Genomic DNA, 17,321 nt, shown 5'->3' on the forward strand with positions numbered 1-17,321 from the left:
AAAGTAACATCCTTAAATTAAAACCATAAAGAATGAGGTTTTTCAACATTGTACTTGCAAAATTTAAAGCATATCAAAATGAAAAAACATTTATTTTTAACTGCTTTCAGAAAGGTTTGTCTACTTTTTCACTTTTCTAGTTTATTTTACTTGTTATGCTTTGATGTAAGTCCAAGACAAAATATTACTTTACTCTTAAATACTTCTAATAGGTGATGTTTTTTAAACTTTCAAAATAAAATCATTATCACATCTAACAAAAGTAACTAGGCGTTTGGGATTTAGATCAGTGGTAGAGTGCTTGCCTAGCAAGTGCAAAGTCCTAGGTTCAGTCCCCAGCTCCGAAAAAAAGAAAAAAAAAAAAGTAACGAATTTCCTTAATCTTAATATCTAGTTCCCATTTTATTTTTCCCATCATCTTAGAAACATTTGCTTACAGTTGGTTTAAGTTTTCAAAGATAATTAAAAAGGGCCTAATTCTTTAGCCATATTTCATTCCAGTTGTCTTAATGTTTCTCATTAAAAATTATTTCCTAGGGGTTGGGGATTTGGCTCAGTGGTAGAGCGCTTACCTGGGAAGCGCAAGGTCCTGGGTTCAGTCCCCAGCCCCAGAAAAAAAAAAAAATTATTTCCTAAGGAATGGATACAGAAAATGTGGTACATTTACACAATGGAATACTATTAAAAACAATGACTACGTGAAATTCTTAGGCAAATGGATGGAACTTGAAAATATCATCCTGAGTGAGATAACACAGTCACAAAAGAACACACATGGTATGCACTCACTGGTAAGTGACTATTAACCAAAAGTTGGGAATATCCAAGATATAATTTATAGACCAGATGAAGATCAAGAAGAAGGAAGACCAAAGTGCGGATGCTTCAGTCCTTCTTAGAAGGAGGAACAAAATACTCATGGGAGAAAATACAGGGACAAAGAGTGGAGCAGGGACTGAAGGAAAGGCCACCCAGAGATCATCCTACCTGGGGATCCAAACCCAGCCACCAAACCCAGTCACTATTGCTGATGCCAAGCAGTGCTTGCTGATAGGAGCCTGATATGGATGTCTCCTGAGAGGCTTTGCTAGAACCTTACTGATATAGATGAGGATGCGTGCAGCTAACTATCAGACTGAGCACAGGGACCCCAAAGGAGTTAAGAGAAAGGACTGAAGGAGATGAAGGGGTTTGCAACAGCAATTATCAACCAACCATAAGCTTGAGCTCCCAAGGACTAACCCACCAAAGAAAGAGTACACATGGAGGGACCCATGGCTCCAGCTGCATATGTAGCAAAGGATAGCATTGTCCGGCATCAATAGCAGAAGCCCTGTGAAGGCTTGTTTCCCCAGTGTGCCAGGGAATGCCAGGGTGTTGAGGTAGGAGTGGGTGGGCGAGAGTGAGAGCATCTTCATAAAAGCAGGGGGAGGAGGAGAGAGAGGGAAAGGGGATTACACCTGAAATGTAAATACATAAAATATCTAATAAAAAATAAATATTAAAAAAAATCCTAATACTGTCTCAAAAAAACAAAAACAAAATAAAAGTTTCCTAAGAGCTGAAAAGATGGCTCAGTGGTTAAGAACATTTGCTACTTTTCCAGAGGTTCTGTGTGTAGTTCTGAGCACCCCAGTCAGCTCACTATTGTCCATAACTCCAGTTCCAGGATATCTGATAGCCTCCTCTGGTCTCAAGTACCTCTATATGTGTGACATACACTCACACAGACAAAATTAAATCTTTACAGAAAAATGTTTCCCAGCTGAGACAGAAGTAATACAAAGTTGGAGGCCAGCCTGTACTATTCACAAAGTACTCTAGGCCAGCCTTAACTGTTTATGAGACTTATTAAAAAAACAACAACCCAAAACCATCCAAACAAAATTTGTTTCTTATACAAATTCTACCCAAATTACAGTTCTAAACCAAGAGCTAACAAATCTCCAAGAAACAAAGTACTTCATAACTTGGCATAAAGATTGTTTTAAACAGGATATACATAGCATTGATCATAAGGGAATTTCTTGCTGGTTTAATATTTTTTATGTTTTCCAAATATTAACTATCAATTAAAGCTTATTATTTCTATAATTCACCCTCCCCCAATACTTTACCTTCCTTCACATACTACTATCTGTACAGTTGTAGGCCCCTTCTTAGATCAATTTAATAATTTGCAAATTGGAGATGAGTCCTTTATCTCACTGATGCCTAGGGATTAAATGAGAAGTTTCTTCCAAAGCACTGGCTATAAGAATAGACTATGAGTCACACAATACTATGTCAAGATATGCAGGATTTTTACTTGGCCCTAAAAATTGGTATCCTCAAAGTCTGATAGCCAATAAAAACACTAAAATGATGATCTATTTTACCTGGCCCTAGAAACTGGCATCCTCGAGCCCTGACAGCAGCCCACAGGTTGGCAGACAGCTGCTGAGGGTTCTGGTGCTGCAGTATCAGTTCTGTCACAGTTCTTTCTCCTAGTGAACGGGCCGCTCGCATAGCTCTGACACGACCTTCTTCCTCCACCAGTTGACAGTTTACAAGTGTAACTAGTTTCCTTTGCATTGGACGGCTCAGGGCACTCTGGTTCAAACTAGCTACACCTTTAACAAATGGAGACATAAGAAACAACATTTTCAGTTAAAATAAAGACAATTTTTATCATCTGTATTTAATTATTAAATGATATTTTATTTTTTAAGTGAATATTCTGTCCCTGTTTATTACCATTCCGTAGTAATAAAGAACCTAATTCTTAATGCTTCAGATTTCATTTCAGTGCCTTGTTCTATAGGCTTGATCTATCCAACTCTATATTGGAATTTACCTTACTCTCTGTCTTTAATAAAGAAACTAGAGGTAAATTTACAGACAAGTGAATACAAATTTTAACCTTAAAAAGTAACAATAATAGCCATTTTTAAAAATGAAATTGCCCAGAAGAAATATGTAACATTGTTTAAATATAGTTCCCTTCCTTTGAACCTACAACGGGGCAGTGCTCAGAAATCCTCCACTCTTCTATATCATACATTTCTTCCCCTACCCCGCCCCCGTCCTGTTAAATCGTTTCCTTCAGCAAATTACATTAGAACAAGTGTGCCACCATTTCATCTGTCTTAAAAATGGAAATAGATTTTTTTTAAAGTATTCTTTTTCCTTTACTTGCTGTCTTATTTCTTTACTTCCTTGTATAGTAAATCTTCTATTATCTGCCTTTCTCTCTCACTGTTTCCTTTTTTGAAGACGAAGCCTAGACTGGTCTCAAACATGCTATGTACCCATGCTGCCCTTAAACTTCTAGTTCTTCTGCTTTCAGCCTGGCTATCTTATATTTTTCTATATATATTATTTTCAACTTCTTGCTTCACAATCTTGAAAACCTGTTCCAATTAAAGTTTTGCTACACTATCTTTTACATCTAATTGCTCAAGACAGTTATATGCACTTTACTAAATCCACAGTTTTTTGTTTTTTTTTTGTTTTTTTTTCGGAGCTGGGGACCGAACCCAGGGCCTTGCGCTTCCTAGGCAAGCGCTCTACCACTGAGCTAAATCCCCAACCCCACTAAATCCACAGTTAATCCTCAACCCTTACTTTGACTTTCCAGTAACTTTCAATATAAATTACTTTACTCTTTAAAGCACTTTGTTTTGGTTACCAGAACATTCCATTTTCTTAGTTTTTTTTTCTATCTAGCATCCTCTGACAGCAGTTTTTAACTCTTACCCTGATCTACCTACTTAAAGAGACTTACTTATAAATGCATTACTTAAATGATCTCATCTCGTCTTATTGCTCTAAAAAATTTCATATCATAATAATCCCCAAAGTTACAGACCATGCACTTCATGCTTATTCAAAATTCATATATCCAGTGGCATAAAATACCATCTAAGTCAGTGGTTCTGTGGGTCATTATTTCTTTGGGGGTCAAGCAACCCTTTCACAGGGGTCACATCAGGTATCCTGCATATTAGATGTTTATAATATGATTCATGAACAGTAGCAAAATTATAGTTATGAAGTAGCAACAAAAAATAATTTTGTAGCTGTTGCTTACCGTAACATGAGAAACTGTGTTAAAAGGTCACAGTGTTAAGAAGGTTGACTGCTCTAAGTGAATCTTACATGGCTCAAATTTACTAAAACCAAAATTGACTAGAGCTTTTTATCCAAACCTGATCTACCCAAAAGCTGTGGCAAGCCTCTTTGCAGGTGCTCAAGCAAAAACTTCAGGAATTGCACTTGCCCCTTCTACTCTGTCTCTCAAACTCCAAATCCAGGAAACATTCTTAGGGAAATATTCTTGCCTTACCTTCAAAATGCATCCAAACTTGGTACCAAGCTCTACTTTTATTAACTGCTCAACTGCTTCTTAACTCTGTGCTTTTACTTTTGTCCTTCTACACAGTCTGGAGAATAAAGTGACCCTTTAATATCAGTCAGATTATGTCATCACTCTGTCCAGTACCACTTCCCAACTTCACTAAGAGCAAAAGCTCAAGTCTTTAAATAGTCTGAAAGTCAGCACATGTCCTTCCCTCACGATATTTTACCTCAACTTTCCTTGAAGCAGTCTCCTCACTCATATTACTCCAAGCACACTCCTCTTGCCATGGGAACAATACACTGAATGGCTACTCCTTCTGCCTAGAAAACACTTTTCCAGGAACTACATGGGTACCTATTTCACTTCTTTTACCTCAATTTATTTTCAAAAGCCACACTCTAAACAAGAACTTCATTAGACATTCTTAAAATCTACAGACTTATTTAAGAGTCTTTATCCTTTCACACTGATATTCTAACTCCTATGTATTTTTTTATATAAATTATCACTTACACTATATAACCTAATTCATCATACTGTTTATTATAGTTTTTCCTTTTACTGAAATACAAGTTTTACATGTAGGTCAAGAATGTATATTCGTGTAAAGTAAAGCTTCCCAAGCCCATGTTCTATTAACAGGCACAAAATAAATATTTGACTCATTCAAAAACTATTACATTTATAAGGAATAGCTAGCTAACCAGAAAAAAGTGATAAACTACAATTCTGCTTTTGTTAAAGCAATTAACTATTATACTTGCATATCCATCCAATAGACTGCAGACTCAGTGACAGGCAGTGACTTGAGCTCAACATTTAACACTTGATCAGGTCTCCCACAGCAATACAAACACTTCTTATGAACTTACCTTTACCTCCACTTAGTGGTTTTAAGTAGAGTGCCAAATCCTCCACACATTTTTTTGCCACTTCATAGTGTTTATTCTCACCTAGATTACTTAACTTTATTGATTGATGATCTGGTACCTACAGAAAAAAAATGCAGAGATACATTCATTCAGTTCATGCAACTTCTCTTTATAAATCTGCTAATAATCTTAAAATAAAATTGTAATACAGAGATACATCAAAGCCACAAGTGAACTTAAAACGCTGAAAAGTTAACAGTATTTTATAAATGCTAATCTTTTAGAGTTCATAACTGTCATAATTATAAAAGATGTTAATATGAGGTGGCTGGAGAAGATAGCTTAGAGGTTAGGAGCATGTATTTCCTTTCCAAAGGATCCAAGTTCAATTCCCAGCACCCACATTGGGCAGCTCATAGTCACTTTTAAATCTAGCTCCAAAGGATCCAAGATCTTTGGCATTTTCAGATACTATACTTAGATGCACATACACACACACAGAAACAACATATAAGATTAAAATTTTTCAAAAGATGCTAATATAAGAGGAAGTTGTGGAACCAATAAAGTTGATACTACTTTATTTGATTTACCTATTAAATTTATAATTTATGATCTATCTGTCCTTGGTAGAATATAAGTACCAGAGATGTAACTCATTGATAACAATTCTCAACTAGCAAACGTGAGGCTCTCAATTTAACCTCTACCACCAGAAGAAGGATAAAAATAAGATAAAAAATGTGGGTAAACTTGTCATTAAAAAATTTAATTGGTATCAAATTCCACATCTGCAAAATAAAAATAACTACATGTTTTATGATGTTATTATAAAAGTTCAATTCAGTTCCATAAACACCAACAAATATAGAGTATTTCTTATGTGTTTACACTATGGATCCATCAATAATCCAAAAAGAAAATGTCTTGTTTCAAAGAGTTTAAATACTAGAGACAAGCCAATAAATAAACGAATAAACAAATACTATGTTAGAAGGTGATCAATGAAAATACAATACAACTGTTGTAAATAGAATGAGAAATATGGAGAGGACTGGAAAGATGGCTTGGCGGTTAAGAGCCCTTGCTGCTCTCCCATATACTGTAGGTTCAGTTCCTAGAACCCATGTTGGACAATTCATCAATAGCTTTAACTTCAGCTTCAAGGAACTCAAAACATCTTTGGAGCATCTGTGTGCACGTGACATTCACGCACAGGGACACACAAAAATAAAGATAAGGATTTAAAACTGTGCATATCCCTACATACAGACACATACACGGATAGACACAATGACACAAGAAAGAACTGGAGGAGGGTTGCAATTTAGTGGTGTAGTCATCATAAACTTCATGAAGAACTGCAACATTTGTAATTTCTTCAAAGTGGAGAGGAAAGAATCGTTCTAGGCAAAGACACTTTCAAAATCCCTATGCATTAATACACATATCTAAGAACTGGTCAGGAGAGCAATATAAATACAGATAGTGAAGAGATGAGCCTGAAAAGATTTGTATTACAATGCACAGATCCATAGGTTATTTTTACATACTAAAATAACTCATTTATTCAGAAGGAACACTAAGACTTCCTAAGCTATAGGAGACAGGCAGTAGCTATCACTATTGCAAGAAAGAAAGTTATTTTATTGAACTTTAAAGTGTGACTGTTGGCAAGGGAGCATTATTTTATGACTCAGTTAAAAAAAATATGCTTCCAATTAAGCCATGACCCTACTGATTACAGAATTACTGCTAAGATTCTAAAACAGTGAAAATAGATATTGAGCATTAGTAGGACAACTTCACTTATCAAGATATTAAAGAAATAAACACAGTGAGTTATTACATTTACCAACTAAAGTTACAAATAAAACCAACAAAGTCACCATCTAAGAGCTTTAGTCTTTTTTCTATCTAAGCCTCTGATTTTATTTCTTTTCATGATCTAACAAATAAATATGGTTATTCATACACAAACAGTTTCTCAACTACCAAAGTACTTATATACCTAAATTCTGGACTTGGTATTAAAACCAGAACAAAGGAATATATAACTGTAGTGGGATTCATTATTTTGCTTAAGAATTTAATTGGTATCTTTGTAGGAACACACCATAAAAAGTAAATACGCCTTTTAGGTTTCAACTACCATTCAACATACACTATACCAGCTAATGAATTAATCTTGACAACTGATATAATAAACCAGTAAAAATACTAGACACTTACCTGGGCTCCAACTAACTGAAGAAGTGCAAAGTTGACAGGGAGCACATCAATGTCTGTGTTTATGGCAGTCTGGTCAAAAGGACACGCTTTTCGGTGAAGTTTATTCAAGCAGGTCTTGCAAACAGTGTGTGAACAACCTAAACTGATGGGTTTGTGCACATTCTCATCAAATTCATTATAGCAGATTGGACAGGACAGAAACTCTGTCCATTGAGCGGCCTGCACAGGCATTGTGGAAGCTGATGCTCGGGTTAGCAGACTAGCAGATCATTATTTTGCTGTGTAGTGTTTTTTAAGCTGCAAATGGACAAAAGCAAGATTTAACAATATAGTTATTAGTCATTCACTTAACTGTTAAAATCAACTACTCTAGAATCTAAAACATTTCTATATATAGGATTTAGATGTCTCTATAACAATAAACAATAAAATAGATGTTGAATTACATTTTGCAAATTTACCCAGAGACAATTTATTAATACTATTCCTTTCAAATAAATTCTACTGGTTGTTCATGCAATAGTAATCAAAATTTTTGAGTATTTTTCTTAGTGACCAATACATTCTATTTTTATGTTCTACGTTTTTATTTTGTATGAGTATGTGTTCATGTGTACGTATGTGGGCCCATGTGTGCATGCTAGTCAGTTCTCTCCTTCCACCATGTGGAATCTGGGGACAGAGCACACAGATCATCTGGCTTGGCAGTAAGCATCTTTACCACTTCACATACCCCATCCTCTATTTAAGAACACAACTATGCCTGGTGGTGGTGGCACATACGCCTTTAATTCCAGCACTTAGGAAGCAGAGGTAGGTGGATCTTTTCGAGTTCAAGATTAGCGTGTCTACAGAGTGAGTTTCAGGACAGTCAAGACTTGAAAAACCCTGACTTGAAAAACCTAAACAAATACAAAACAACAACACACAAACTACTGGACCATTAAAAGTTTGAAATGTGGGCTGGAGAGATGGCTCAGTGATTAAGAGCACCGACCTGCTCTTCCAGAGGTCTTGAGTTCAATTCCCAGCAACCACATGGTGGCTCACAACCATCCCTCTTCCGGTGTGTCTGAAGACAGCTATAGTGTATTCATATAAATAAAATAAATCTTAAAAAAAAAAAAAAAAAAAAAAAAAGTTTGAAATGTTTTCCTTGGATAACCACTACCTCAATATATACTGATATGGCAAAATATACTGATATACTGATATGGATACTGTATAGCTAGTAAGCATCACAAACTATTGATCAAAATAATATTGTATGGATGGGGCTGTAGCTCTGTCAGTCAGCTCAGCAGTCAGGAGGCCCTGATTTAACTCCTAGCACCACAACCATCAAAGCAAACAGCATGATACACTTCATTGTGAAATGTCACCTTGGCATCTGAAGGAGGAAGTCTATGACACATTAGGATATGCCTCAGCTTAGTGAGTTACTGAAAATCTACAGATGACTATGATGACAGAGATTTGCCTATAACTGAAAAAAATGAAAAATGACAAAAGCAAAGAAAATATTATCTATGGCCAGTAAGATGGCTCAACAGGAGGTAAAATCATGTATGTACAGCTAAGCTTGACAACCCAAGTTCCATCCCTGGGACCAACATTGTAGAAAGAGAAAACAAATATTCACAAGTTGTCCATTACTATGCACATGGCTACATGCAACTCATCCCCTACAAAATAAAATTAAAAATATAAAATGTTCCGTCTTTACACTGATTATAATACAAACATAGATAACTATGATAACATATGATAACATATCATCATATGTATTTTGTTTAGTAATTGTATAGTATTTAGTAAAGCAAGAGTCATAATCTATTCTTTGGGTTTTTGTTTTGTTTCTTGTTTTGGTTTCTTTGTTTGATTCTGAGACAGGGTTTCTCTGTGTTGCCCTGGTTGTTCTGGAACTCATTCTGTACACCATGCTGGCCTTGAACTCAGAGATCTACCAGCCCCTGCCTTCCAAGTGCTAGGATTAATGGCATGCACCACTCCTGCTTAGCAAGAGTCACAATCAAAACTACACTACTGATAACTCACACATCCTCAGTATTTTTCAATTCAAAACTTATGTTAGTCTGACAAAGGCCATCAGGTAAACAACAAATCTAGGTATTTAGGGTAATTAAACCTCCAAATGCTTTCACATAAATGCTTACAAAATACATTAGATGTACAGAATGCTAGATGCTTAGAAAGAGTAGTCAGTATCAGCAGAAACATATTAACAGCAGCACTCTCCAGAAGAACCCCTAGAGACAAACAAAACTTTAGTGGCCTTTACAGTGCTTTAATATTTAATTTTTTTTTTTCCCTTTAGTCAGGCAGGAGTGGCACATGCCTTTTATCTCAGCACTCAGAGGCAGAGGCAGGGGGAATTTCTGAGTTCAAGGCTAACCTTGAACAAGAGCAAGTTCCAGGACAGCTAGGGCTACATAGAGAAAACCTTTCTTAAAAAATTAAAAAGTAGGGGGTTGGGGATTTGGCTCAGTGGTAGAGCACTTGTCTAGGAAGCGCAAGGTCCTGGGTTCAATCCCCAGCTCCCGAAAAAAAAAAAAAAAAAAAAAAATTAAAAAGTAAAAACTTTTTAAAAAATTAAAAAAAAATTTAAAGTTTACTTAAACATGAATTACAGGCTGTAATGTACAAAAAAAAGAATCCCATACAATGTGTAAAGCTTTATTAACAGCTCTAATGAGGAAAAAAATTATATATCAATATTAACATATTTACTTCTAAGCAACTCAGATTTGTCAAATTATAAATTATTTTTTCACTTTATCCTCAAACTATAAAGCTGATTAGAGCCACCAATCTAAAACCAGTTAGTCTACTACCAACTGTAGAAATTGCCAATAAGCAGGTGAGCAAATATTTTTTGAAACTAAAATATTTGATGTTCTACTTTCTGGCTGTAGAATTATAAATCCAGGCAGAAGATGAATTTCATTAAAATCTACAACTAGAACTCTGAATTAGTAACATAAAATGGTATTTTGCTAAACAGACACTTGTGTAGAAACACTAACTCTACTGAGTTAGGGTATCACAAACTACTTGGCAACAGCAAAGAACTAACCCCCTTTCCTTTAGTTCTCCAAGACCTCTGGGACAGCCCTCTAGACGCACCTGACAGCTCTATAATATATGTGTGTATACATACACACACACACATATACATGTACATATGTTTATCTAAATAAGAGCATATAATACTAATTCATATTAGAAACTAAATAAATGCCTGTAAAATGTAAAGAACAACTCTAAATCAAACTGACCATACTATCAATTTTGCCCCCTGTTATATCCCAGATTCCAATAGCAAACTTACAAACTAAACTTTCCTTATATATGATATGATTTGATTCCTAAAGATCTTTTCCTTTAGTATTGTGGTCAATAAATTCTAAGTTACTCAAATAAAAACTGAACATTTTATCCAAAACATACAAACGGGCATAACCATTACAATATTTAATTAGTGACATAGAAATTTCAACTCTCTATTTAAAAGTTTATCTACAAAATACTTTTACAATTACCCGAAACTATTCTTTTAAAACAGGGATTCTCTGTCCTGGAGCTCGATCTGTAGACTCAGCTGGCCTTGAACTCAGATACTCCTGCCTCTGCTTCTTGGTGCTGGAGCTAAAAGGCCTGCACCACCACCATCCAGCCCCCTTTTTTTTTTTTTTTTTTTTTTTTACACCCAGACTCTTACTATCTTTATAGTTTTAAAAGCACATACATAAACAATGGAGAGCTCAGTATACTAATTTATAGAACTTTTAGGCATACAGTGATATATTTTAACAATGACTCATTTGATTCAGTAGAAATCATAATTGCTGCTAACATTTATAGTGACTAGTAAAGCACTTATCCCTAAATATACTTCCCACATGTTTCAAGTTGCGATACAATGGATTAAAAAGCCCAAAAGTCTAGATGCCTACAGAGACTGAGAAAACATTCTCACTTTGTATTAACTAATTTCCGTACCTAGTTTTTAACACTGAAAAAATACAAGATAAAGCACAGGAAGAGAAACACTAAATTAGAGGCAGAACTTAAAACAGGCTCAGAACCCCAAGCTGTAAGTTCCTTGGTATGAGTCCAAATTCACGATATACAAAGAGTAATGAACTTTTTTTTTTTTTAAGGGAGGGAGGGAGAGAGGAAGAGGGAGGGAGAAGGAAGGAAGGAAGGAAGGCGGGGAGGGAGGGAGGGACGGAGAGAAAGTGAGGATTGGACATGTCTTATAGATGCAAATTACAAACTTCTTTACTAAAATAAAAACCATACTTGCTAAACACTTTCATTTTCTGTTACTTATATTACACAGTCAGTTCAGGACCATGACCCTTTTAAAAAGTCAGAATAGAGTATATGCCTTTTTCACTACTTTGTGTGTAAAACATAGTAACATAACACAGTATTTTATAATTTCTTATAAACATACACTTAAGAGGTTAGTTCTGGTAAACAATCATTATCTATATTTGAGTACTATAATGGACTACACTGATACTTCCCCATATTAAACATATCAAAGTAATTAGCTTTGTTCACGGATGTAGCTCAGTGGCAGAACACTTGCCTAATGTTTGTGAAGCTTTAAATTCAATCCCCGGTACTGCAAAACAAAACAAAACAAAACATAGCTTTAGATTTAAAGTCATACTAAAAGCATCAGAAGTACAATGTAAGATTTAACTTAAACAACAAGCAAACAAAAGCTAATGGAGATTACTGCAAACTCTACAGCTCAGCATTCACGTACAAGAGATTTTGGAGACAAAACCAGCTATACCACAACTGTTGCTTTGTTTCAATTTATAAAATGGATGAGATCAAATTTTACTCTTCAAATTAGGGGCTGAACCCAATTTTTAAAGTAAGAGAGAACTTTCAATGCATTCTAATAGGGAAATAACTTCCAATTTTAAATAACAAAGTTATGCCTCGTTAGTGATGGCTAGCTAAGACAGAACTTAGTTATTCTGCCTCCAGACAACTTTATCTTTTTTTTCTTTTCTTCTTTCTCTGTATGTAGTAGCCTGGCTGTCCTGGAACTCAATCTGTAGACCAGGGTGGCCAAAAACCCACAGAGATCCACCAGTCTCTGTCTCCCAAGTACTGGAATTAAAGGCTTGCTTGCGCCAACATGTGGCTAACCTTAATTTCTTATTACTAAAGCTTTTAGTACTCTAATTATTATGATTCTAAAAGGATACCACTGGGAAAGTTTTGGGTTCCGTATGTATGTATGTATGTATGTATGTATGTATGTAGTCACTGTATGGCAGTTGACGCTATAGATATTAAGGAAGCTCACAGCAAGAGGACTATTGGCAAGCTAAAGGTTACAGGCTACACAGGGAGTTTGATTCTAGGCTGGGTTAGAATAAGACCCTGAATCAACAAATAAAAAAAACAAAAAAAAAAACCAGCCAGGCGGTGGTGCCTTTTATCCCAGCACTAGGGAGAAAGAGGTAAGTGGATAGCTGTGAGTTCAAGGCCAAACTCATCTAAAGAAAAGAGTTCTAAAACAGCCAGGATTACATGTTTTTAAAAAAAAAAAAAAAAAAAAAAACTGTCTTGAAAAAAAGTTTAAAAAAAAAAAAAGCAAAACACACACACACAAAAAAAATACAACAACTTCTGGTTTTCAAATTTTTAAAAAAGGAAAAACATAGCTGAATCAATTTTGGTGGTATATTTTGTATAAGCTAAGTGAAATATCATTTTAACATGTCATCATGTAAAAACTTAAATATTAAAATGTATTAGAGTTCTATTAAGTCTTTGAATTGTAGTATATATTTTGCATTTAACAACACATTTCAAATTACACTAGTTCTATTTCAAGTCCTTAACTATCACATGTGGCTATCAGGTATACAGGTAAATCTAGACAAAACACGGTAGAACAATACTCAAGATCTGATTTTTATTGGAAATTGAGGTAAAAGTCACACTTAAGAACTTAATGGAATTAGAAAACTCACAAAGATGTAATTGACAACACTTACAAGATTGGGGGCAATTCATTTTTAATTTCCAATCAATTTTATTTTTAACCATAGACTTCCCTTTTCCATCTCTAGGAAGTGAAATTTCAACCCAGTTCAACCAAAAATAATTAAGTACTTATTACAACCTTGTTAAGTAAGGGATGGTGGTGCACACCTTTATTCCCAGTGTGCATGAGGCAGAAGCAGGTGTTGTTCTCTGTGAGTTCAATGTCAGCCTAGTCTACATAGTGAGTTACAGGACAGTCAGGGCTATTTGTAGAGGGGAATCTTGTCTTAAAGAACAAAACAAAACAAAACAAAAAACGAAACAGACAAATCTTGTTACAAATTTATAGCACTCTTACCAATCACACAATGTACAAATCCTGAGTGTAAAAATAATGCCTCTGCCAACTGGAAGGCAGAAAATTGCAAACACAGAAACTAAATTAGTGGAAACATGAGCAAGAATGGTAAGTCCTCTTGCGCGTCATATTAACACAATAACCGACTGCGGGTGATTCAAAGGCCCGACTACTGAATTAGACTTCAACTCAACTCAATTCTCAAAGAATAAAAGTCTGTTTAATTATGGTACCTGTCTTCTCTAAACAAGACTAAAAAATATATTAAACTGTCCTTCTAACAGTTTTCCAAACTCTGAAATGCTGGGAAACATGAATCACCAAATCAACAAAACAATGGCAATATTGGAAAATAGCCTTTAATAGGATGAGATAGTCTCTGGTTTTTCAAGGACCATGTTAGTAAACAATTTAAGATATGGATCTTGATGTCAGAATAGTGATGTAGTTTTTTAACCAGATAAAGGTAGAAACAGGAATCTACAAACTATTCTTAATGATTCCAAGTCTTAGGCTGTGTAACCATAAAGAGACTAGATCCACCAACATTCGCTTCTTTCCTTCTGTCAAATAATATCACTTTAGTGTCGTTATTAGCTTTCTCTGGTTAACTAAAAGTTTTTACTGTAACTTTAAAGTGTGACTACCAAAAATGACAATAAGATTAGTTAAACACTTTAACACTTTATTTCGGATTTTAAATCAACTCTAATTACAGTGGTTGAAGGTGAGAAGAAATTCCTAAGGGTCTTAGGTAAGAGATTGGGATTAAAAAAAAAAAAATCAAGGTGGAGCTTAAACAAAAAATCTAAACAGGTTGAGAATCACTGAATTTGATTACTTTAAAAGTCTGTGATTACTTTAAACTATTTTGGTCTGAAGGCTGTGTCTGCCAGTATTACTTCAGTAATTTCAAGGATGGAAATGACAGCTACCCTTATCTCCTTCCTAAAGACAGAAAAGTACAGCTGTTTCTCTTAGAAACAAAGATGCTTTCTACCACTCTCCTAAGATGGTGGAAGTCTCCTTATGAGGCTCCCCCAAGCAAAATAAGAAGAAAGAGGGGAAGAAAGCTATAGCAGAATTCCCTGGCTGTGCTTCATGCCATCGCTCCTAGTCACATCCCCTGGTCCAGCCATCTCCCTCCAGGGAGGTTAAGCCCTCCCTGGGCATTGTTTGGCCAGGGTTCCTATTTACACCACTCAGATCGCCTCCACCATCCCAGCGCTTTGGTCTCGGTAAGCCCAGTGGCTGAAAAGGAAACGCTAAGACAGGACCTGATCTCGGGGACCTCCTCGAAAACCCCTCTTCCTAACTGGGGTAAGCAAAGAAGGAAGCCGGCCTCTGCTCGGGTGGGCTCCTCAGTGGTGAGAGGCGTCCCTTCAGCCGGTGTCGGAGAAAGGTGGCCATTTGAGCGTTTCGCTTCGCATCAAAAAGCCCTACCAGAGCGAGGGGCCTCCTCGGGCCCCAGGTTCCGCCGTGTCAGGTGCGGCCCGCCGCTCCCAAACCTCGGGGTACCGGCGGCGGCCACCGTGCACAGGCCGCCGGGCAGAGACAGCTCCCCGCCCCACCTCTGGGGACCCGGCAGCCGGGCCAGGGCCCCAGCCGCATCTTGTCCGCCCCCGCCCTACCTGAGGGGCCCGGGCGGGGTCGCTAAGGGCCGCTCCCGGGGGCCCCGCGACGGCGCGGCTCGGCGACGGAGGCGCCTCGTCTCGCCGGGGCAGAGCTCGGCGGCGGTTTCAGGGCCTCAAACTCCATCGGGAGCTACAGGGACAGCCCCGTTGGCGGCGGCGAAGGCCGCGACGGGGCCTCCTCCTCCTCCCTCCCTCCGCCTCCTCCTCCTCCTCCTCCTCCTTCTCCTCCTCCTCCTCCTCACCACGGAGGCGGACCTGGAGGGATCCCGATTTAGCTCTCGCGAGAAGATACTGTTCACTTCACGCGAGATTACGCAAGCCCGGGAGTTGGGTTGGAAGGGAAGCGTAGTGGCCGCGCCACCTAAACTGCGCATCAGTTTCCCTCTGAAGAAGAAAGCCACCTTCGTCACATGACAAGGGAACCCCAGAGTACTGTGGGAGATGATGCGAGGACTAGGCAAGACGAAGGGCCTTATGGGAAACTCCCTGTACATCTAAGCCTCGAGCCAGACCAGCTGGATCGAGCCAACGTTAAAATTATCATCCATAGATACATCTATGTTACATCCTACTTTACTCTCTTGTAGTGAGATAGTAACCAGATTAGCAAATAATTCTCCAGTTTACAAAGATCAGGATCAAAGTGAAAACGTTTGGCAAACCCACCTACGTCATCTAAAATCCCAAATGCCTCAGAGGAAAAGATGAGAATTTACAAGTTTTGGAATTGTAACTCAATTTTTTAGAGGACTTATGGCAAAGTGTAAGGTAGGAATTATCCTTTATGTTCTTATAAATGAAGAAAGACTGGAAATAAAGACAAGAGAAGCAACAATTATGAACTACTATATGCCAGGCTGTATAACTGCTATTTTTAAAGGATTGTAGTCTTATAAACTACTATATGCCAGGCTGTATGATAACTGGTATTTTTAAAGGATTGTAGTTTTATAATTAATTTACTTATCAAAGTAATCCTAGAAGGTTGATACTGTATATCTTTTGTTAATGATGTGCAACTGAATGTGAAAATATTCAACACCCATAATAATGTGTACATAAATTAGAATATGGAAAAGAAATTTAATGAGGCTTTAAATATATATGCATTATGATCCAAATGTTATGGTACATCCCTGTGAACCCAGCAATTGAAAGGCTGAGGCAGAATCAAAGAATGGGCTGCACTGCAAGAATTCATCTGACTCCTTAATATTTGTATACACACACATACACACATGCTCCATAACCACAGCAGCTCACATCTGCTTACAACTGCAGCTCCAGGGACACAAAACTTCTGGCAAGTGTGACAAGAAAAGATCAGGATTTATTTTTTGTATTTTGTTTAGCATTTGTTTGTGAAAGATCCACCTGTTTGTTGTTTTGTGGTGTATATACTTAGCCTTGATTGTCCTGGAACTAGCTCTGTGGACCAGGCTGACTTCAAACTCCGGAGATCTGTTTCTCATGCTGAGATTAAAGGCTTGATCCACTACCATCTGGCAGCCCTACCAGCTATACTTCCACTCATCATCCATTTCATCCAATTATGCTAATCAAAGAAACTTTCCCAACAATCAGGTGTACATTTTGGTATCTTCCTTTTTGTTTGTTTGCTATTGTTTCAAGATAGGGTTTCTTGTGTAGCCTGTATACCAGGCCTCCTGGAACTCAGAGATCCAACTGCCTCTGCCTCTGGAGTACTGGGCTCGAAGGTGTATACCACCACCACCTGGCACATTTCTTCAACTGGACAGTGATGAGTAAATATATATATATACACACACGTTCCCTAACCTACTGTGTGTGCATTTTCCATTCTACTTCTATTTGAT

At 37.0% G+C, this 17,321-nt stretch overlaps 1 protein-coding gene across 2 annotated transcripts in view; it reads right to left on the minus strand.

Annotated features, from left to right (window-relative positions):
• Rc3h2 (ring finger and CCCH-type domains 2) overlaps window positions 1-15,689 on the minus strand; it is a 55,656-nt gene extending 39,967 nt beyond the window's left edge. For both annotated transcript variants that reach the window (XM_032903199.1, XM_032903200.1), the window contains exons 1-5: window positions 15,481-15,689; window positions 12,068-12,103; window positions 7,447-7,743; window positions 5,215-5,332; window positions 2,379-2,612 (exon numbers count right to left, since the gene is read on the minus strand). In XM_032903199.1, coding sequence (XP_032759090.1) covers window positions 2,379-2,612; window positions 5,215-5,332; window positions 7,447-7,677 — 583 coding nt within the window. In that variant the 5' untranslated portion in view covers window positions 7,678-7,743; window positions 12,068-12,103; window positions 15,481-15,689. The remainder of the gene's footprint in view (window positions 1-2,378; window positions 2,613-5,214; window positions 5,333-7,446; window positions 7,744-12,067; window positions 12,104-15,480) is intronic.
• Window positions 15,690-17,321: the final 1,632 nt, after the last annotated feature.

Source organism: Rattus rattus, chromosome 5 (assembly GCF_011064425.1).
Source record: "Rattus rattus isolate New Zealand chromosome 5, Rrattus_CSIRO_v1, whole genome shotgun sequence".
In the NCBI taxonomy this organism is placed as follows: domain Eukaryota; kingdom Metazoa; phylum Chordata; class Mammalia; order Rodentia; family Muridae; genus Rattus; species Rattus rattus.